Raw genomic sequence first — 23231 nt, 5'->3', positions numbered from 1 at the left:
TGTCCCCAATCTAGCAATGTGGAGATAAATCTGAGGTACAGAAAAGCAAAATGAAGCTAAATGCCATGTGAAATACACTTTTCAGTAATGCGCAGGGATGAAGTTGGATACTCTAACAAATTTCACCTTTAAAAAAATTACACAAAATATATAAATACCTGTTGTTTCATATAATTTTTTCCTTTAATAAAAGTTCGATATGCAGGCCTTCTTCTCCTGGGAAGAGAATCCTTCTTTGCTTCAGATTTCCGATGTTTAACACTCAGTATTCCGTTGGTCATTCCTACAACTATTGTCTCATCTTCATGCTAACAGCAATTAGAAAAATAAGTTAGTATATTCCTAACTCATAATTCACCTTACTTTTTCTTCAAAATATCATTTATAATTTGTTTGCCACTTATCCATACTTTCAGCAAGAATTCCATTCAGATATAGATACTCTAACAAGAAGTTAGAATAAAATCATTTTTTTCCTCCAAGATACTATTATATTGACAGATCTTTTAATTATACTTGGAAATTATCACTGGCAGTTTGTATAACAATACACAGTTAATGACATCTTAAGAAACTTTCAAAATAATTTTTTTTACCACATCTTCTTCCTAGAAAAAGAATGATGTGGTAGCATGACTTTTCACAATCTTGTCAAGAAAATATTTTATAATAACTTTTCCCCTCCCAATTTCTATATAATGTATTCAAATATATTCCTCCTCAATGGCTCATGAAACTTGACAATGAACATTCCAGAAGGAGCAGTTAATAAAGAAAAGGAGATATTTCATTGTGTTGCCCCCTATTCTCCATTTTTTTTTTTTTTTTTTGCTCAGAGAGCCAAACTTGACTTTCTGGAGTATTTAACCCTTGGGGTAAATGTACTGAAGAGAGATTTATCTGCTTTCAGCTCCTGTCCTTAGTGTTAACAATGCCTACAATACTGTAGTTGGTTTCAAGCTATGCAGTGAGTGGGACCTAAATCTGAATTCATGCCTAGTTACTGAGACAAGTTACATGTTCTAGCAATTATCTAATGTAGTGAGAAGAAAATAATATTCAAATATAAACCCTAATATTCCATTTTAGTTTCATTTAACAGGCAAGGTTAGTGAAAGCTTTAAAAAGAGCTAAAAGTACTTACTGCAAGTGCAAGACTCAAAATTGAAGCTGCATAATCAAAACTGTGGACTACTTTGTAGGAAGTTGTGCTATATACTTTCACCTTCCTAATGAAAAAGAAAGCTTTGTCACAAATCATCTTGGAAATGAGCATAAAAGGTAAAATTTCTATTTTTTGAAACTCAATATATGATGAAAACTTATACAACAATGAAGAAAAACAATGATTAATAATATTAGTTACAAACTAATTCATCACTGGATGTCTTTTAAAAATGAACTGTTTATTGTTATGTTTGCATAAAGACTTCAACCAGACACCAGAAGGATAGACCACTGTCTCCTGAAAATGAAACTTGAAAGTAAAGAAAAAGCATCATGAATGTTCATCAGAAAGAGCAGGGTTTCTCAACTTCATTCAGCATTATCGACATTTTGGGCAGGATAATTCTTTTGAATGGTGGCTGTTCTGTGCACCGCAAGATGTTTAGCAGCATCCTTGGCCTCTACTCACTGCATACCATCAGCACTCCACCCCCCAACTGTGACAACAACCAAAAATGTCCGCAGATAGTGCCAAATAGCCCCCTGGAGGACAAAAATCACTCTGGGTTGAGAACTACTATGAATAGAGCCAATTTACACCTAGCTTTTGAGGGACACATCTAAAAATCAAGTCCCAAATTGCCTAGTAACACCATTGCAGAGAACTTGCTATATATTTACATACGAAGCTCCTCTGTATTAGAAATATTTCCTAGCTTTTAAAATATGTATACTTTTTAATAAACATGCTGAAAAACCAAGGTTTTCCATATCAGTGAAAAAGGGAAATATGGAAATAAAATGACCAACAATAGATAAATACAAGTAAATTCTAGAACTGGGCCATCATTCTAGCCACATGTGGCTAATGAGCACTTAAAATGTGGTCAGTGAAAAAGAAGAAGGGAATTTTTTATTTTACTTAATTTTAATCAACTTAAATTTAAAGTTTAAAACTGAGGCAGTATAAAATATTTTTCTGTTAAACACAAGTATATTTCACTTTAACTGTAAAGTACTACTACTGTATTAAGGGTATGTATTAGATGCTGAATTTGGTTCTAGTCTATCATTAATAATTTTTACATTGAATACATATTGAAATAACATTTTAGAGTAAATATTATTATTAAATTAATTTTACCTAGTACCTTTTAGCTTTTAAACTAAAACACTTAAAAACACTTAAAATTATATTATATAGCTCACATTATATTTCTATTGTACAGCACTGTTCTAGAACATTAATGAAACACTAATACCTACTGAAAATAGTAATATTTAGAAATATGTATTTCTATACATTAATGTATAGAAATTTTTACACGAAGTTTTAAGTTTTAAAGAATACAAGCTAGAATATATATACATACTCATTATAAATATTTCAAAATATACAAACATACAATGTTTAAAAGAAAACTACAGAATAATAGAAATTATTTTAAAAGATTAACGTTCACATGGTTCAATAAAATTCCTCAAGTATATAAATCAATAAATTACCTCACGGGAGAAAGTAAGTTTGCTATATGTAAATGAAATGTCAAAACTATTTTCAACTCAATAGATTTTTTTTCATGGAAATCATTTGGTAGAATATTTATTCTATCACAAATACTGCAGAAATTACTCATTTCCTCAAGCAGTAAACATGTGTTCATTAAGAATGATCCAGAAAGAAAATTAAAATGCTAACCTATCCAGTGAGCCAGAAAGTAACCTCTGTCCAGAGCTGCTCAGACATAAGCACGTCACAGTTTTATGATGATTTTTCAAAGACACTAGCAACTGTCCTCCTTTTAGCATGTCCCAGACTTTAACATAACGACCTCCTATAAAAAGAAATAATCATTAGTTTGATTATGAAAAGATCTGAAAGCACTCTTTACCAGACACTCCACAGCATGGAGTGGAGGGATTCCAGAGCCAGACTGCGTGGTTTCAGTGCTGGGTCTACTATTCACTGGGTACGTGGCTGATAATAATTACAGTTCCTACTTCACAAAAGCCTGTTATGATGATTAAATAACTTCATATTTGTAAAGTACACAGAACTGCCTGGCAAAATAAGAAGTATAATCAAGAAAGATTTTATTTTAACAAAATTAAAATAAAATCATTCTACAAAGGAATTCTGCATAACCATAGAAAAGAATAGCATAGATTTCATTTCCTAAAAATTCTGTGAATCCCAACAAAACTGAAAAACTCTATAACTTTTACTCTACGAGTTGGAAGCATCTTTAAAGGCAATTTAATCCAGGGGTTTAAAAAGAATTTTAAAAATTATGGCATCTTTTCTTTCAATGAAATATTAAGCAAAAGTCTAGTAGGTAAAATGAAAAAAGAGGCTGGGGGGCTGGGGGTGGGAGAGGATGAAGTTCTTACTTATCCTGACTACGTAAAAGCGCCTGGAACCCAATTTGCAGTCCCTGTCTCCCCACATGTAGCAGCTCATGAATGAGATCACAGTTTGAAACCACTGATCTGGCCCAACCTCTCATTTTCAAGGTCTATACTGGTTAAAGGATTGCCCAAGGCCACACAATTAGCTACTGACACGATGGAGATTAGCATACAGGCATCCACTCTCCCTGTTCAACTTGTATGTACTTCCGTTTCTCAAAATAACAGCAAGAAAAATAGCTAACTCTGACAATATTATCAACTTACTTTGAAATCAAATAGGTACTGGGGAAAAGAGTATAAAACAGGATAACTTCTATTTGGATTTTAGAATTAAGAAAAAACAAAACAAAGCTACATACTACCTACATATTCTTCTAATGTCAACACATTAATTTTGACTTAACAAATGAAAAAAGACAATTTACTTCTTCCATTATAATTTTTTAAATGCACCTCAGTTCCAACTTGATAAAAATGTATCAAGGCCCCTTTGACTCCACATTATCTTCTTCTTCAGCACTATCAGCTATTTGCTGGGTAAGGCCATTTCAATCAAGAGTCACATAAAAAGAGATAAGCCTGATTCTAGATCTGAAAGAACCTGTGTTTTCAAAAGCTGCCGCAGATCTCTTACGTAGGAACAACAGCAGGAGGAGTATGACCTGGATTTTTAGATTAAGTACACAATGAAGGCTCTCAAGTTCTGAGATTTCAGATCTGCCACTTACCACTTTGTCTTGGACAAATTACTTAAAACTTTTATTTATTTTCTTTTGCAAAACAGAGGGAAAACTATCTTGTAGGCTCACCTAGGGGACTGGAGATAATACATTTATAATAGCATAGTGCCTGGCTCATATTAGCTACTCAATAAATGAAAATTGCTTGCCTGTTCTGTCCCTGTCTGAGCAAAAACTGAGGCATGCATTTCAAGTGCACACTGATAAATTATAGAGTAACTAATAAAGAAATATCTGACTCAAGACGAACAATATTGGTGAAAGCAATTTTTAAAAGAAATACCTGCTGATACCAGAAGACCTCCAGAGGGAAAAAGCAGGACACTCTCCACAGGCTGCCCATGCTCAACAGAGATAACACTCTGGTTTGTTCGTGCATCAAACATCTTCACAGTGTGATCATATGACCCTAAAATGTCAATTTTTGTACTATGTGAGTTTCACTACTCAAAATAACAAAACTTATATGTGTGTGTGTGTACATAATCAAACAAACTTTAAAGGGAGAAGAAGCATAGATGAAATTTTTAAAAGACATATGTATACTTATGAAGACACAGTACTCCCAAACCCTCTGGTACCACTGACTGTTTCTGAAGCACTAACCTACACAGAATCTTAAATGATTCCTATCTTCAGACTACTGTCACTACTGAGTCGCCTGGGAATCTTTGCACAGGCACCCATTAAGACTGAACTGCACTATCTCTGTTTCTTGGCTGCTGGAGAACCTGTGAAAACCAGAGTACAGATGCTTCCAAACACATCTGGAGGATGATAAGAACAATCCCCAGGGGCTTCCCTGATGGTGCAGTGGTTAAGAATCCTCCTGCCAATGCAGGGGACACGGGTTCAATCCCTGGTCTGGGATAATCCCACATGCTGTGGAGCAACTAAGCACGTGCGCCACAACTACTGAGCCTGTGCTCTAGAGCCCGCGAGCTTGACCTACTGAGCCCACGTGCCTAGTGCCTGTGCTCTGCAACAACAGAAGCCACTGCAGTGAGAAGCCCGCACACTGCAACGAAGAGTAGCCCCCGCTCGCCGCAACTAGAGAAAGCCGGCCCACAGCAACGAAGACCCAACGCAGCCATAAAACAAAACAAACAAAAAAACCTTGCCTTAAGTCTGAGTTATAAACTTAAAATAAAAAAGCTTATTTCATAAAATTAAAAAAAAAAATCCCTAAAAGAAAAAGAAAATAAAACAAATGGATAAACAGAGACATATTTTTTTATACAACTTTTTAAAACTCCTCTATCCTAGGGTAAGCTGGGACAAAGTAAAAGAGTGGCATGGACATATATACACTACCAAATGTAAAATAGATAGCTAGTGGGAAGCAGCTGCATAGCATAGGGAAATCAGCTCAGTGCTTTGTGTCCACCTAGAGGGGTGGGATAGGGAGGGTGGGAGGCAGACACAAAAGGGAGGAGATATGGGGATGTATGTATATGTATAGCTGATTCACTTTGTTATACAGCAGAAGCTAACAAACCATTATAAAGCAATTATACTCCAATAAAGATGTTTAAAAAAAAACAAAAAACAACTCCTCTATCTCAAAAGAGTCCCAAAGCAATATTAAAGTATATCAATAAAATTACCAACTTCAGGAGGGAAGAAAAAGATTTCACCAACCTGTTACAAAGAGATCTGGGTTCAGTTTGCTAGCACATCCACACCTCACATAATCAGAATGTTCTTTGAATGTCAGAATTTCTTTGGAGTTTGGAATATCCCATAATTTAACTGTATAATCATCAGCCCCAGAGACCACATGATATTTGTCAGCTGTAAAATCTACTGTATGAACTGCTCTGAAAGATCAAGGATCAGTATATTAAAAAGCAAGGAAAAATTATTTCTGGCACCTTCTGACATCAAACACCCCTCTTCCCAAAATAACAAAAAAAGCAGCTCAGTTTCAGTGAGTAATTGTAGGGAGAAATCATGAGAGACTAAGAAAATCTTTAAAACAGGTATTTGTCCCCAAGCCAATTTAAAATTTATATACCCTTAGTACTATGAAGTTAATAAGAATATTAAACAGTAGCCTTAAAATTATATTTTCTAATAAGTTAACATTTCTACTTAGCACCTCAACAGAAAGTAAATGTTCTAAATGTTGGCACAAAGGTACTTTAATATGAAAAATTTCAAAATGGGTAGTTCTTAAAAAATTCTAAGGACACTTGTCACTAAGTAGGACCATATTAAGTGAACTTTTTATATTTAAAGTGTTTCACTGATGGACTAAGACTATCCTGATAATATAAAACACACTCTTGAGATTTAAAATCAATAGCAAATTTCAGCAATGACATTGGTAATCCTGAAAGATATAAAACTGTCCCTAGCCATTTAATTTATAAAGGGGCAAAACACCAAATCCAAGTAGAAAAAAATCCACCTTCCAACTTGATTTCAAAATAACCAACTCTAATATAGTTCAAGCCTTTAGAGTTCTCATTATTAGTTGTGAGGCTGCCCTCAGATCAGCAGTTTATAACCTAAATGGGGTCACAGAACTCACTGAGAAGTTAACGAAAGCTACAGGACATCTCCATAGATAACCACACATTTCCTAAAATGTCACATACAATTCTAGGAAATTCATGAGCCCCATCAAACTGGACCATAGGACTGAACCAAGTTAAGCACTGTCTTAGAACAACCAGAAAATAAAGTCCATGATGGTACATAATCTTCACAGAACTCTGTTTTTTTCAAAGCCTATAAAACCAGTAGAGCTTACAATAATACAAAACAAAAACACATAAAAACCAACTATCTGTAACTGTATGGTGACAGATGTTAACTCAATTTATCATGGTGATCATTTCACAATATATACAAATAGTGAATCATTATGTTGTACACCTGAAACTAATATCACGTATATTAATTATAGCTCAATAAAAAATAAATTAAAACAAAACAACTGTCTCTTACTTAGTATGGCCTTCAAACTGCCTGAGGGGAGCCCTCCCACTTATATCAAAAAGCTGAATGCCACCATCTTCACTGCCAGCCACAAGCAGTCTACCATCCTGCCGAAAAGTAGCACAGTATGCTGTGTCTTTAAATCGTGAAAAGGTTTTTATAGGTTCTTGGGAGTATCGGCCATAAATGTGAATCTACAAGAAGAAAAAAAACACAGTATTAAAAAAAAACAGTACTTTACTAGATGGCTCAAGACCAGTAGTAAATATAAACTACATAAAAGAAAAACAAAAATTATATTTACCCTTGAAGAAGCTGTGACAGCATAATTATACGGAGGCTGTGGAGAAAAGTCTACTTTTGACACTGCACCAAACTCCTTGATCTGCACAGGGGTCTTAATGAAAAATAATAGTGTATTAACAAAGTTACAACTGGTAAGACATATTTAAGCATATAATTTCTTATTGACAATTTTTGTTCTTAGTAACTAGGTTGTATTTAATAGAGAATTATGAAGAAAGCAAAAAAGATCCAAATTCCAAAACCTAGACAATCTCTGTGGCCACTAAAGTAAATAAATACATGGTTGAAAAGCCACACCCCACTTTTTCTCTTTATCTGTGGAGTTTTCTGTGATTATTACCAGGAAAAAGTTATGCCTAAACCAGCATATATTTAACCATTTTTTTTTGTTTTGTTTTTTTGCAATGCATGGGCCTCTCACTCTTGTGGCCTCTCTCGTTGCAGAGCACAGGCTCCGGACATGCAGGCTCAGCAGCCATGGCTCACGGGCCTAGCCACTCCACGGCATGTGGGATCTTCCCGGACCGGGGCACGAACCCGTGTCCCCTGCATCAGCAGGCGGACTCTCAACCACTGAGCCACTAGGGAAGCCCTAACCATGTATTTTTTAACTGGCACAAAGATCATACCACACAGGCTGTTCTGCACCTTGCCTTTTTTTCACTTATTAACACCTTAGCTAATAACTTTGCATAAGAGCAACAGCTTTATCATCCATTATAAGATTCATCATAATTTAATTTACCATTTCACTACTAACAAACAGGTTTTTCTGAGATTTCTTTTTTTTAAATTTTATTTATTTATTTATTTATTTTTGGCTGCATTGGGTCTTTGTTGCTGCGCGCGGGCTTTCTCTAGTTGCAGCGAGCGGGGGCTACTCTTCGTTGGGGTGCATGGGCTTCTCATCACGGTGGCCTCTCTTGTTGCAGAGCATGGGCTCTAGGCGTGCGGGCTTCAGTAGTTGTGGCTCACGGGCTCTAGAGCATAGCCTCAGTAGTTGTAGTGCACAGGCTTAGTTGCTCCATGGCATGTGGGATCTTCCCGGACCAGGGCTCAAACCTGTGTCCCCTGCATTGGCAGGCGGATTCTTAACCACTGCACCACCAGGGAAGTCCCTGAGATTTCTAATATTACAAATAACACTTCAATGAACATCTTTATACCTAAAGATAACATACTATACACACTAATTCTGGAGAGTATATTCATTGAGTAAGTTCCAAGCTGTGGAACTTACAAGACCAAAAGGTATTTTTATCATAATAGATAATGCCAAAATTGCCCTCCAGAAAGTCTGCACCAATTTCCCTCCCTCAAGTAGCAATGATGATCAAAATTTTTCATTTGTGCCAATATAAGATGAAAAAGTATCCAAATTATTATCCAATAAATTATCTAAAATCCAATATTGTTTTAATTTGCACTTCTTCAATTATGAGTGAAGCTGAAGCTCTTTTAATATATTTATTGGCCACTTAAGCTTCTTTTTCTATAACCTTCCCAATCCCAAACTTTTCCCATTTTTCTGTTTAGTTGTTCAGCTTTTTAAAAAGAATCATTTGTTAGCCTTTACATAGCCTAGAAGAATTAATTTTGCATCTCTTCCTCCTTAGATTAAGAAAAATGAAAAAAAAACCCCTTCTTTCATGAGATTCAAATTCTAAAATTTAATTCATTTGGCACTGATTAATCATCCATTTTGTGCTAGATACTTGTATGATTAAACTGATTAAGGAATATGGATTTTTATATAACTCCAAGAAAAAAAATATCAGATATCAAATTTTCCACCCAAGCTATAACCTGCTGATAGATTATTTTTAGTTATTAGTTCTCTATTAGCATATCCAAAGTATAAAATATGCTAAAGAAATAGACATAAATGTAAAACACCTCCCTCCCTTAATTTTGTCTATACTTACCTTATAGTTGTTCCAGTACACTGTATCTTGGGTGATTTTTTCACCAAGTACAGGATATGCCTGGATTGCTACAGGCTTATAACCAGCCATACTTTCATATAATTGCACTGCTATCCAAGGGTAAATAGTTTGAAATTGGTGTAAGAAATAAAGTGACTCTGCCTCAGGTCTGAAAAAGAAAACATTTTATAAACACATTATTATTCATAAACCTGTATATAGTTATGATTTTCACTCTGCATCTTTTCAAAAAGCTGTGTGGTAGCTTACAGATTAGTGATCAGTAACCACTTAATTTTAATACAGAAGGGACAATCTAAAGGAAGCAGGAAGAATACAGATAGGGATACCATAGTGTACTATCTACTCAGCTATAGGCAGAGGCTATACACAAATGTTCCCACACCTAACTGACCAATTTACAACACCTGGGAATAAATCTGGTTCAGCCACCCAGTACCCAAAGCAGAGAGAAACACACTGGCTTAGAATGTTCACTTATTGACAAGAGAAAATGTTAAGGTGAAACTGCAAATACAAATGTTCCCTGAAACTAACCTAAAATGACATTTAATCTATAAGAACATAATCTAGGGACCTGACTTCCTGAAAGCCTAAAATTGCCAAGAAGTAAAGAAAACAAAGCTAATATTCTAATGCAGAAGATTAAAATAAAAATCTAATATTCTAAGGTAGAAGCTTAAGTTAGTTAATTTTAAAAGGTTTAAACAGTAAGAAAGAAAACAAGAATAAAGCAATTCTGAAATTAAATTCTAAATTAAAGTGACACAATAAAAATTAATTAAAACTTTAACTGACATGTAATTAGGCCGAAATGTCTTTCCAGAACCATTCAGTTGCAACAGAGATTCAATTATATCAGAAGATGATTCAGTGGTGCAACTAACTCATCTTTCCCGAAAGCCTGAAAACACTGTATCAGTAACACCAAAATAAATAGGTGTGACATATTTTAAAGGCTTTGATGAAACATGGCAATCAATGATTTTAAAAGTTTTCTGTTCACTGAAGTACCTATAATGTGTAGGACACACGTTTTAGGCACTGGGGTGCAATGGTGAGTGAAATAGACATGGTCAGTGCCTTCACGTACTCCAATATTCTTCATTTCAGCTGGTAACTGGCATCTGGAATCAGCCTTGACTTGTCCTTCCTTCTCACTTCCAACATCCAAATAGTTAACAAGAGCTGATTTTACCTCCCAAATCTTTCTAAGCTCCATCATGTCCACTCCACCTAGTTCCACTGCTCTAATTCACATCTTCTCATCTAAAGGTCTCCCTGACTCCCTTAGCTACCTTCCAAATAGCCATCAGAGTTACCTAACTACCATGCAAATCTGGCTTTTGCTACAAAGCCCAACACTGCCCAGAAAAGAAGGTGCAAGCTCCTTCACATGGCATGTAAGGCCCTCTGTGATCTTGCCCTTGTTTACCTTTCCAGCTTACCTCGTTATTCCCTTAACACACCATGCTCTTTCTTGTCTCAATGTCGTTCTTCATTTGTCCTCTCTGGCAGGAATGACCTCTTTCTACCTACCTCCTATTTATCATTTAAAGTTCAACTCAAGGATCACATCCTCCAAGAAACCTCTCACCTCCTAAGCTGGGTCAGGGGCTTGTCTTCTATAATCCTACATGACTCTGTATTTCTGTCAATAAACATAATCACACTGCATTTGCAATGACCTCTTTTTCCCATTGAATTGAACATTTCATATCTGAAAGATTAAAAATAAGTGCTCAAAGAATATTTGTGGAAGGAAAGGAAGCACTGTGCTGGGTTATATGGGAAACAGAATTAAAATCACAGGTGGTATCTATTGTATGAACACTGCTATAGAACACAAGTCCACGAAGTTTTTCTGTAAAAGGACAAATAATAAATATTTTAGGCTTCGCAGGCCAACAGGCAAAATAGAGGATATTATGTAATTATTTATATAGCATGAAAGAAAAACATCCCAATTTTTTACTAAGGAAACCGCCCCAAATAATTATAAGTTCAACATTTTGTTTATTGAATGAAAGGAACGGGACATTTTGGAGGAGGGGGAAAACATTTCACTTACTCTGGTTCAAAGTTAGTGTTTCCTATCATCAAATAGATTGCAAATATTCATCTATAAAAATCATTCTTGGCTCACTGAACACCCCAAAACAGACACTGGGCCAGATCTAGCCTGTGGGCCTTCGCCCTTTACTACCACAGAGCTGACCCTTGAACAACACAGGTTTGAACTGCGTGGGTCCGCTTAGAGGGAGATTTTTTTCAATAAATACTACAGTACTACAGAATTTCCTTTTTTTTTGAATGCACAAGCAGAACCCAGGATGTGGAGGAACCTGGATAAGGAGGAACCACGCATATGGAGGGCCCACTGTAAGTTATCCTTCAGGGGAAGGCTGGGGCCCCTAAACCTCCCCCTCCCCCGCCATGTTCAAGGGTCATCTGTATATGCAAAGGAGTACATAACTCTGCCTTGAAAGAAATCGTTTAAAGCTTTAGAAGGAAAAAGTGAGGCACAGGAACAGTGGTTTGCCAGATTAAAGTGAGGAACAGCATTAGAGGCAGGGGAGGGGAAGCAAGACAGACAAAGCAAAGGCACGGATGCAAGTGATATGAAAATGAATAGGAAGAAAATGATCAGGGAGAGGTTAGAGGCTGAGAAACTGGGACTAAATGAAAAACAGGTACTACTACATCACAATGCAGAATACCAAATGTATACTATAAGTAACGTACAGAACACGGAGCGCTCAGAAGCGATTTTTAACTCTAACTGGGCGGCTACCAGAAAGATTCAAAGTGTGCAATTCAGCTGGGCCTTTAAGTTTAACATTAAAACAAATTAACCATTTAACATGGGTAGGCACTGCAAACTGAGGGAATCTCATAAGCAAAGACAGAGATGGAGATCAGCCTAAAGGGGTGTGGCTTACGTTTCGGGGACTAATAACGGTGGACAGTAGGTGTGGACGTGACGTGACTGTAGAGGAGGAAAATCGAGGTCGAAGCTAAATTGCGGGGATCCTGAGAGGCTAGTTAAGGAGTTTAGCTATTTCGCGGAGACTGGGAAACCCCAGAGGAGCATGCTAGATACTAAGAAAGGCCCGATGTGAGTCTGGGCCACCCCCATTGGGAGCCCCCTTCACCTACCTCCGATGGGCCCGGAGGGTCCGCCGAGACTCCCCAGCCTCAAGGAGAAGTTCTTGGACTCCGCCAGCCCCCTCCCCGGACTGTGCGGTAGAACACGCGGAAGGTCACGCGGATCCTGGAAGGAGCCGCCGAAACACGCCACGAACAGAACAGCGAAGCGTGTCGCACGAAGGTGACGTAATGGCGCAGCCTCCCGAGACGCACGCAACCCTGGTGCGCAGGGGCGAGCCCGGTGGGCGGGACGATGGGGAGGAGGAGGCGTGGCCGGAGGGAGAGACCGAGGCCTGGCGCTAGGGAAACAGAGCTGTAGCCGACGGGAGGCTGTCTCTGTAGTACTGGAGCAGTAAGGATCTAGCAGCGACGGCAAAATACCTGCAAGCCCCTCCCTGCAACAGCTTCACCGGTGAGGCACGTTTTTTGGCCGGAAACCGAAAGAAGAAATCGGAAGTGACGTCGCGGTCAAAACAAGCCGGGGCGTGGGGCCCCTGCGGTGAATCTGGCCGCAGATGGGAAGGCCCGTCTCGCTGTGAGCTGTCGAAGGCGGTCGCCAGGCCTTGCGCTCCCACACGGTCGGCCTCCGGCCCCTATCCCCGGGACCAGCCCGCCGCGGTTGAGCCAGAGTTTCCGCCCTCCCTACCCGAGCCGCGCTGGGATTTTTCGGGCAGAGTTGGCGGGAGGCGACAGAGCGGACTTCCCTCCCTGCAACAGTCTCCCCTCCAGCGGGTTCCTGTCCTGGGACGCCGGGAAACCTGTGGCCTGTGAGGCATCATTCATTTTCATAGCACCTTCCTGTCCTTGTAGGACAGGTCCAGGATAAGGAAGAACCGGGGGGCTCCTGTTACTAGCACCCACTGTGGATTAACCCAGTTGCCCGTTTTATTTCGTTAGGGTCTCTCTCCCCTTATCCCTGGAGTCTGACAGATTGAGGTGATCCTAGCTCTCCGTGGCCTTACCTCTTTTTCTCACCGCCTCTTCTCGATCTTTTTTTTTCCCCTTCTCTTATACTTCAAAATTATGGCTTAACCAGTCAGTGTTGCTTCTTCTCTCTGGAGTGGTGCCAAGATAAGCGTTCTGTTTCCACTCCCTCCTCCCCCGAGTACATTTGCTCTTCTTCCCTCAAAGACTGGTAATTCCGTTTCTAAACCCTGATTTGTAACATGGAAGATGTTTAGAATTGGAAAGAATATTAGAGATACCTATTTCAACCATCTTCATCTTATCTGAATAAAATGAGTCTTAGGAAACGTATATGATTTATCTGTCCAGGGTTGCACATCTAGTTGGTAGTGATGTTGGGAACGGAAAGCCAGATCTAATCAGCAGATGTTTGTTGAGCATCTTGCAGGGTCCTTTCAGGATAGAAAAGAATATGAACCTTTGTTAAGGTTCAGATCAGAAAATATTTATGGAGTACGTGATAGAACCAAGCACTGTTTGTGTGCAAAAATTAGTAAGAGTGCCCCCCTATCCTAGAGGAGTTTTCAATTTATTAGGAGTTTAAATGGAAATTTTCAAGAAAATGATAAATGCTAAAATAAAGATATATGCGGGTGCTGAGCGAGCTCAGGGGAGTTGCACTTCACCCAACTCTGGGTAGTAGTCTGTGGGAGATGGGTCTTCCCTTAGGAAACACAGTTCCTATCTTGTAATATACTTTTAAAGACCTCTGCGTTGCCCCTCCACCTCCATTTGAATCACAACTCATTTTATGTTTTAGTCTCCTTACCGTTTGCTGAAGTGTGTTGACTTTGTTACTTGTTAACTTTATTATTATTATCGTTTATTATTTCTTCAACTCTTTCTCCCTTGGAAGTTTTGGATTAGTTTAGTGCTGCGTTTTCTTTTAACGAACAGGGTGATGGAATCGTGAGCTCCTCTTTTCTCTGTAGTGAACATGATTACCTGCCCTGACTACTCAAAGGATTGTTATAAAGATCAATCTTGGAAGATGTTTTAAAACTGTAAAAGTGATTATAAATGTATGATTTGCCAACCTTTGCTCCACTGTGGTCCTAATGCACTTTTCTCTTTTAGTTCCATTTAATTACAATTTTAAAACACCCTGCACCCTCAAAATTTATGAGGCAGTAAGCCCTAACATGAAAAAATTAACTGGATGCTATTAATTTTCCTCGTCTCAGTGACTATATGTGTAAGACAATTATATGCCTTGGAGTTCTTCCTCTTTTTAGAAGCAATTTTAGGTACAATAATGAAATTTCTCTTGAAATTATATTAAGGTCCATAGGAAAGTGCCAGTGATTACCTTACTGAAAACTCATCTTAAAACAATAGTAAATGATTCAGTAACAGGTGTGCTTCTAACCTCTGTTTTGAGAGTTCGCATTTATTGAGTTCATGTCTTGACAATCTATATTTGGAAAAAAATCAATAATTCTAATTTCTTAATACTTATTACAAAGATTGGGACCAAAAATTATACTTAGATTATAATGTCCTAGAGATGCTAAAGCAAAGGAAGCCAATCCATAATCTGTACACTTTATTTTTGATAAAAACCTGTATTAAGTTGCTAACACTTGATCTGAACAAAAACTGATTAATAAGTATGTCTTCAGTTCATCATAACCAAAACTTTGTAAAGCCTTTCACTATCCAGGAATCATGGATATTGTAGATGCTGATAGACTTGGGTACAACATGAGTTCTATCTTTTCTTAAATTCAAATTTTAACAGCATGTTAAAAAATGAACCTCAGATTAGAGGTTAAAGTTTTTACATGAAAGTTTATTTTTGTTGTTAGCCTGATTTTTAAAAAATCCATTTGGCAATATTCAGGAATAGGAAAGGAGAGAAAAGGATAAGTAAAATTTGTTGGGACCTAGTGATGGCGGTGAGAATGTTACTGTATTTCATTTGGTCTTTGCCAGGGTCCTGTGAGGTTACTGGTGTATACCCATTTTACAAGTGATACTGAGGCTTACAGAGGTTGAGGAACTTGTACAGATTCACACAGCTAATAAATGGTGAAGCTTGGATTCAGACCCAGGTTTTTCTACCTCTGGAGATTGTATGCTTTCTATTATGTATAGGTGCTAATAAGAGCACTGTTTGCATACATAATTGAAAATGATTATTTTGTATACATTAAGTTGATATAATACTTTTAATTTTTTTCTTTCAGATGTTTTAATACCCAAATTTGAAGAATACACTGTATGCCATTCTTATAAAACCAAGGGGAAATCATGAAGAAATGTTTTAATTATTGAAACTACAGTTGAAATCATGGCTACATCAGCAAATTTGGATATTGGAGCCCAGCTGATAGTAGAAGAGTGCCCCAGCAGTTACAGTCTAACTGGCATGCCAGACATTAAAATAGAACATCAGCTGGACTCAAATGCAGAAGAAGGGTCAGCTCAGGGTGTTGCCATGGGGATGAAATTCATACTGCCTAACAGATTTGATATGAATGTCTGTTCTCGGTTTGTGAAGTCCTTAAATGAAGAAGATAGTAAAAATATTCAAGATCAAGTTAACTCTGACCTGGAGGTGGCATCTGTCCTATTTAAAGGTTGAAAGTTATGGTATAAATATCTGCATTTGTTTCGTTTTTATTTATTTATTTTTAATTTTTTTCCCTTTCTGATCATGAGATTTTGAGTTTGTGAAGAGTTTGGAAGTCATCCTTAATTATTATTTTCTAGAATCTCATAGAAACCAAAATTAAATAATTTCATGTTATATAATGTTCATAAGTACATGTTGATTTTTACTTCTTCGTTGACCTTTGTTTATTCGCAAATTCTCTAATAAAGTTTATTATCGTACCTTTTAAAATTATAGGAGGATAAAATGTTGTGCCTTTTGTAAATGAATTAACTCCATGAATATGTGATTGGCATTAGCTTCCAATGCTTTAATACAGTGAAATCTGTCATCATATTGTAGATTTACTTTTATAACAATCTATTGAATAAAAAAAACTAATCTCTGGATAAAATTGCTCAAGATGAATATTGATTTTTTTTTTCTGGAACTTGTACTAGTACAGATTTTTTATGCCAAAAAAATAGTATCACTTGAGAACCAGTTGAAGATATTATACATCTTGTATTTCTTTTTTAATGTAAACATTGACATAGAACTTTGAAATGCTTTGTTGTTAAAATATTGTTTTAATGTGTTTAAATTAATTTTATTTAGCTGAATGCAGTATCCATACATCTCCTTCTCCGGGAATTCAAGTAAGGCATGTCTATACTCCCTCTACAACAAAGCACTTCTCACCCATAAAACAATCAACTACTTTAACCAACAAACACAGAGGAAATGAGGTCTCAACCACACCTCTGTTAGCAAATTGTAAGTATTTCCCACTGATGTATTAGAATATTGTTATTACTAATGTAATGGTTTCAAGAGTTTGGCTTTGAAACATTATTTTCATTAAATGCATATTCTATTTTGGAAAGCTTAAGTGATGTCCTGATAGTTCTAGTAATTTAAAACTCTTTCACATATTATTGCATATTCAAATATTTCATGTTTTATGTTTCTCTGTTGAGAACAAATACAGATTGAAATATTAATTCTTAAAACCTTCATAATTTTACTAAAAAAACAATGAGTTATTCTGAACTTTGTGCAAAGCAAGACATTGTGAGTGTTTTTGTGTTCTTGGAGTACATTTTATAAACTAGATCACATGATTTGTAGTAAAAGCTGAGTGATGTCTACTATAATTTCGAATTTGAATATAATAATATGAATATGAAATCACCTCTTTAAAAACTTTGAATTTACAATTTTTTTAATGTAGAATTATTCTAGAAGAAATAAAATGAAGGGTTTTCTCTGTAATCTATAAAATATCCTATATAGTACGGGTTTCTTAATGAGAGGAAACCAATTAGCAATTTGATGTTAAGAATTATATTTGAGAATATAACATAAATGCATCTGTATTCTGAAGCATGGTGAAATATGTTTTTACTTTGGAAACACTATGTCCCTCCTGATTTTGAGTTGTATGCTGTAGCAGGTAAGCCAGAAAGGGTCCATGACTCTAACTCCACCTAAGAGCCATTTCTGTTTTATTTATGTAAATTTGCATATGCCTCCCAATTGCTTTCCTTTCTGTATTAAGGCCACCCAGTCATATCATCCTAAATCAAGGATCAAGTGATACTGATTTTTAAGATGAACTGTCATAGAACAGTACCTGTTTGGCTTTGTTTTAAAATAAAGAGATTGTCTTAAAATATTCCAACCATAGAATTTTGTTTTTCTTTTTTTTTTTTTTGGCCCCGCCAAGAGTCTTAATGGGATCCTAGTTCCCTGACCAGGGACTGAACCCGGGGCCCCGCAGTGAAAGCACCTAGTCCTAACCACTGGACCACCAGGGAATTCCCCAACCATAGAATTTTTGAAAAAAACAACTAGGGATCATGTGGTTCACATACCTCATGTTATACAAAAATGTTTAATCAGGTCTCCAGGGTCACACAGCTAATTAGCCACAAATAGGTCTGTACTCAAGAATTTCCTCTCAGCTAGTTTTTAATTTACTATCTTAGTCCTCCTAAAGTTAAGAAATACCCATGACCTCTTGAAATAATGATATTTGGGACTTAAATGAATACAGTCAATTAAAAAACAGGAGTCTTTTAGACCCAACTTCCTTATACTTCCTTATAAGTTTGGATACAGAGATACCATGTTAAAAATTAAGTACCTAAACCATTTCTTTAATTGATAAGATCAGTAACAATTTGCATCGTTAATAATCAAACAATTTGCATATTCACTAATAATAACACTTTTCAGATGTCAGAATTACCTTAAACATATATGAGTCAATTCTCAGACTCTTAGATATTTAAGGTAATTCTGATATCTGCAAATGTTAGGCTATATTTTAAGTTAGATTTTTTTAAACAATAAAATGATAGTTCGTGTTTTGGAAAGGAAAATTGCTACACAGACATGAACAATGAGATGATGAAAGTGTACCTACAGATATGCATGAAACTTTTTATGGTATTGTTTCAGCTTTGTCTGTTCACCAGTTGGCTGCTCAGGGAGAGATGCTCTACCTGGCTGCTCGTATTGAACAAGGTACTAGCCTATTTTTTTAGATGCATTTAAAACAAATTTAATAGGATTTATCAGATTTGTTATTGTTTTATTTTTATACAAGAAAGTATAAAGACAAAAAAAATAGTTGCATAATCTCACCAGGCAGATAACCCAATAGATACATTAAAAAAAACAGTAATATAAGGTATAGAAGTTAAAGCTTCCCTTGCCACCCTCGCCTTTCCTGCAGAAGCAAACATTATAAGTTTCTTATGTTTTCAGAAGACTTTTCTGGAAAATATTTATACTTGGGGCTATATGTGAGAGTATAGTATATATGTGCTTTTTAAAATTTACACAAGAGGGAAAATATACACACTGCATTGTGCTTTACTTTTTTCACTTAAGTTTTGAGATCTTTCCGTATAAGCATGTAAAGAGATCTATTTCATTCTTTTTAATAGGTCTGTGATTTTGCATTGTATTGCATATGCATATACTATGTTTTTTATTTTTTAACTAGTTCCCCTGGTGGTAGTTGATTCCAGTTTGTTTCTATTAAATAACAGTATTGTTGGCATTCTTTTAAAGTATATCCATAGGGTAAATTCCTACAAGTGTATTTGCTGGGTCAAAAGGTATATGAATTTTTATTTTTATATACATTGCCAGATGTTTGCCCTGTCCTCACACCAGAGTTAGAGTTTCTACTTCCCCATACCCTCACTGACACAGAATATTATCAGACTTTAATCTGTGCTAATCTTATGGGTGAAAAATGGTATTTCAAACTGGTTTTGTTTGCCTTTTAAAAATTATGATCTATTTGAATTTCTTTTTGTGTGAACTTCCTGTTTTATATTGATTTATATGAACTCTTACCTAAATTAAAGAAGTTCACTTTTTGTTTATGTTGAATCTAGTTTTTTTTCCCAGTTTGCCATTTTTCCTTTGACTTTATGATGTTTTCAAACACAGGCTTAACATTTTTAAGAGGTAAATTTATTTTTTTCCTTGTGACTTCTGAGTTTTATATCTTGCTTAGAAAAGATTTCCTATTCCAAGATTTTAAATAAATTCACTCATACATTATTCTAGAACTTCTGTGGTTTCTTTTTTATATTTCAATCTTTGACCCATGTGGAATAGGTTTTGGTGTAATGAGGTAAAGGTGGAGCTTTACTTTTACTTTCATTTTTCAAAAAGTTAGCCAATTGTCCCAACATTATCAGTTGAATGCAGGTCATATGATTAAAGAGTGGTTTTTTAAAAAATCATGTCATTCTTTTATAAGAAAGACTTCATCATTATATTCCTATTTGTTTATAAACATTTGAAGGTTTTATTCTCAATCTACTAAATAAATTTAGGGAAAAAACTGTGGACTTTATACCTGGTAGACTGAATCTAGGGAACAAAATGGGTTTTGAGGTAGAATTGCATAGAAATGTGTTTCAGATTATTCAGTCTTCATTCATATTATATTATGTTAGCAAACCACCAAAAATTTTAAGAAACTCAAAGGCGGCAGTATTGGCTAGAGAGTAAAAATAGCTTTACTAATTTGGGGCTTTTTATAATATGTATTTATGTAATGCTAAGGGCTATCGTATAATCTCATTTTTATTGTGATCCTCCCAGCTAACTACTGAGATAAGCAAGGTATTATTCTGGATATTAGAGGAATTAAATGACATGCCCAGAATCACACTGCTAGAAAGTGACAGTCAGGATTCAAACTCTGGTCTCCTGATTCTGAGTCCAGTGTTCTGTGGACTGCCCTGTACCTAGCATTATGTTGTGTCTGGTAGTTTATACTTTAAATAATATGCTATTTGAACTCGGCTACGTACCTTGAGGCACAGTTTAATAAATTGAGACTGTAAATTGCAAAAACACACAGCACTTCAGTGAACACAAGTCAGCACAACATGAACCTCATTGGGTAATATAGTCACCTTTTTAGAATGCCAGTATTTTCATAGCGATATTAATATGTGGTTGTTAAATTAGATCATAAAAATTGCTTTTCTTTTAAATAGAAAATGTTATCAATCACACGGATGAAGAAGGATTTACTCCTCTGATGTGGGCTGCAGCACACGGGCAAATAGCTGTGGTAGAGTTTCTACTTCAGAATGTAAGGAAAATGCCTCAGAAAATGTATATGTACAGTTACTTAAGTTCAGTTAAGTATTTAGTAAAGTTTTTACATCTCCAGCCAGCTAGATGTAATGGTAGAGGATCCAAAAAATGTTTACATGCTCTTCATATTCTTGTGGAGCTTGCATCTGGTTGAGCAGGCAAGTGTAGTCGTCCATGAAGCTGGAGAAAGAAGTGAATGCCCAGCCCCGATAAGCACAATGGGAACAAAAGTCCTGTCAGCCCTGTAGGAGAAGCTTCTTGGAGAAGATACAATTTGACTCCAAAGTGACAAGATAGTTAGGATTGAGGTAGAGGGAGGAAGGCAGGCCTTCAGACAACCTTGATAACAGAACGTCCAGGAATAGAAGTTTGTGTTCTTTCTTTATTAACCCCAGAACATTACATGACCTAAGTGTTGAACTGTAATTATTATTGACAGAAGTAACAATATTCTTGTTTTCATAAACTGAAAAGTCTTTTATCTCTATTTCCCACTGCAGGGTGCTGATCCTCAGCTTTTAGGAAAAGGTCGAGAAAGTGCACTGTCATTAGCCTGTAGTAAGGGCTACACAGATATTGTCAAAATGCTGCTGGACTGTGGAGTTGATGTAAATGAATATGACTGGGTGAGTCTGTAAAACTGATTTTTAAATTACTGGAACAAACTCTAGGATTTATTTGGTTTGGGGAGACATAATAAGCTTTATTTAAACCCTTGGAAGAATAATTAATTAGCTTAGTTAATTAAACAGCTGGGAGAAAAAGTTAATATCCTAAACTCAATTATTAGTTCTGATTTAAGTATTCTTCACAAAATATTAAAATTATCTTAAACTACTTTTACATGCCCAATTCACAGGAGCATTAAATTATTTGAATCTTGCTCACCTTAAAAAACTAAATCACCTTTCCTTTTGCAGAATGGAGGGACACCTTTGCTTTACGCTGTACATGGAAATCATGTGAAATGTGTACAAATGCTCTTAGGTAAGCAAATAAAAGTGGAAATATTTAGAAAACACCACATGAAGACATTATTTTTTACAAGCTAGCCTCAGGAGAATCCTGAACTTTATTAAACACGTTATTCACCCCTGGAGCACCTGCTGCCCTAAAGTTCCCATGTAAGCCATAGCTCCATCACACAGCATGCCTGCAATCGCAGTATCTGTCCTTGTTGCTTTCCTTTTAGGGATCACATGTGAATCCTCGGCTCTTTTCTCTGTCCACAGTGTCTTTAAGCCTGAGTGCTGTCTGTAGTGGTGCATTAGTTTCAGTTGCTCAAGAGGATGCCTGTATGTTTGAAGTGTCTTCCCTCTGACCCACCAGAGTGAATTCTATGCCCTCTGTGTACTCTGTACTTTGTCACACCATCCTGAAAATACCTTCCAAATTTGCGGAAAGTCCGTCCTGCTATTTGCACATGAGCCAGTGATAGACAAACATATCCATATTTTCATTTTATTTATGTAGATTTTTCTGTTTGGTACAGAAAATGGAGCTGACCCAACAATTGAAACTGACTCTGGATATAATTCTATGGATCTAGCTGTAGCCTTGGGCTATAGAAGTGGTAAGTGGTTTAGAACTCTCAGGTTTCATTTTAGTAAAGTTCTATAATAATACAAACCAGTGGTCCAAACTGTTCTCATCACTTGCAGTTATAGAACAGGCATGTTATCCTAACTCCTGACATATACTTTCAACTGTGGGCAAAATCAATAGCTTCTTACAAAGTCTAGAAATGAGTTTGTTACTATTACTTTTCACCAACCCAAATAATTAGTTGCTGGAGGATACGTGTACACCTGTTTACAAGATGTGTTTAACATTTCATAGCAAACTATTTATAAAATGCTTTATAGTTGCCCTTTCTCTGTTCCTTAGAACAACCTTGTATTCTAGACTCACCTTCAGTTTCAAAATTTAGAAACCAAGAACAGAAAACCCAGTAACTTGGACAATTATTAAAGTCAGTGACAGACTAAGTTTGAAGTATTGCATTGTAATCTTATTGCCCTCAGACTATGATTATATCCTAATTAGAAATTATTTTAGGAAAATGTTGGTGATGTCAAGTTGAATTTGATAGTTTTTAAAATTTTGTAATCAACATGCTGTTGTCTTGATCACCTGTGTGTTCTAGTTCAACAGGTTATTGAGTCACATTTACTGAAACTGCTTCAGAACATCAAGGAGTAGACATAGTCATCAGAAAGTGTTGTCTGCCCTTCTGTTTACTTTTGGCCCTTATAAATGATAGTTTTGTTTACTTATAAATTTTTACCTCAGTTGCAATATTGACTGATTTTTAGTAAGTTTTAATAAATATTCCTCTGAGTAATTCACTGGTTTATAATAAAA

General features: G+C 36.2%; 2 protein-coding genes across 3 annotated transcripts in view; one reads left to right on the top strand and one right to left on the bottom strand.

Annotated features, from left to right (window-relative positions):
* UTP15 (UTP15 small subunit processome component) overlaps positions 1-13386 on the bottom strand; it is a 21393-nt gene extending 8007 nt beyond the window's left edge. The window contains exons 1-9 of the mRNA XM_059061779.2: positions 12677-13386; positions 9497-9665; positions 7570-7662; positions 7275-7459; positions 5961-6139; positions 4603-4728; positions 2867-3002; positions 1145-1229; positions 159-308 (exon numbers count right to left, since the gene is read on the bottom strand). Of these exons, the coding sequence (XP_058917762.1) occupies positions 159-308; positions 1145-1229; positions 2867-3002; positions 4603-4728; positions 5961-6139; positions 7275-7459; positions 7570-7662; positions 9497-9586 (1044 nt within the window). The 5' untranslated portion in view covers positions 9587-9665; positions 12677-13386. The remainder of the gene's footprint in view (positions 1-158; positions 309-1144; positions 1230-2866; positions 3003-4602; positions 4729-5960; positions 6140-7274; positions 7460-7569; positions 7663-9496; positions 9666-12676) is intronic.
* Positions 12518-23231, top strand: ANKRA2 (ankyrin repeat family A member 2). 2 transcript variants are annotated; one of them, XM_059061787.2, is made up of 9 exons: positions 12518-13434; positions 15823-16215; positions 16848-17006; positions 18696-18761; positions 20765-20862; positions 21368-21493; positions 21788-21854; positions 22360-22440; positions 23014-23231. In XM_059061787.2, the coding sequence occupies exons 2-9, from the start codon at positions 15927-15929 to the stop codon at positions 23067-23069; spliced, it is 942 nt and encodes a 313-aa protein (XP_058917770.1). In that variant the 5' UTR covers positions 12518-13434; positions 15823-15926; the 3' UTR covers positions 23070-23231. The 2 variants fall into 2 exon arrangements, with proteins under 2 accessions (XP_058917770.1, XP_066887242.1); XM_067031141.1 differs by having other exon boundaries at positions 12926-13079.

The sequence above is a fragment of the Kogia breviceps genome, chromosome 4 (genome assembly GCF_026419965.1).
Source record: "Kogia breviceps isolate mKogBre1 chromosome 4, mKogBre1 haplotype 1, whole genome shotgun sequence".
In the NCBI taxonomy this organism is placed as follows: domain Eukaryota; kingdom Metazoa; phylum Chordata; class Mammalia; order Artiodactyla; family Physeteridae; genus Kogia; species Kogia breviceps.
This window is presented reverse-complemented; position numbering and strand designations above follow the sequence as displayed.

Bases quoted from the DNA above. Each gene is read 5' to 3' on its own strand.
- ANKRA2 (XM_059061787.2), top strand. From the start codon at position 15,927: ATGGCTACATCAGCAAATTTGGATATTGGAGCCCAGCTGATAGTAGAA. The intron at 20,863-21,367 runs GTAAGGAAAATG...TTCCCACTGCAG, and splicing joins TAGAGTTTCTACTTCAGAAT to GGTGCTGATCCTCAGCTTTT. The intron at 21,855-22,359 runs GTAAGCAAATAA...TGTTTGGTACAG, and splicing joins ATGTGTACAAATGCTCTTAG to AAAATGGAGCTGACCCAACA.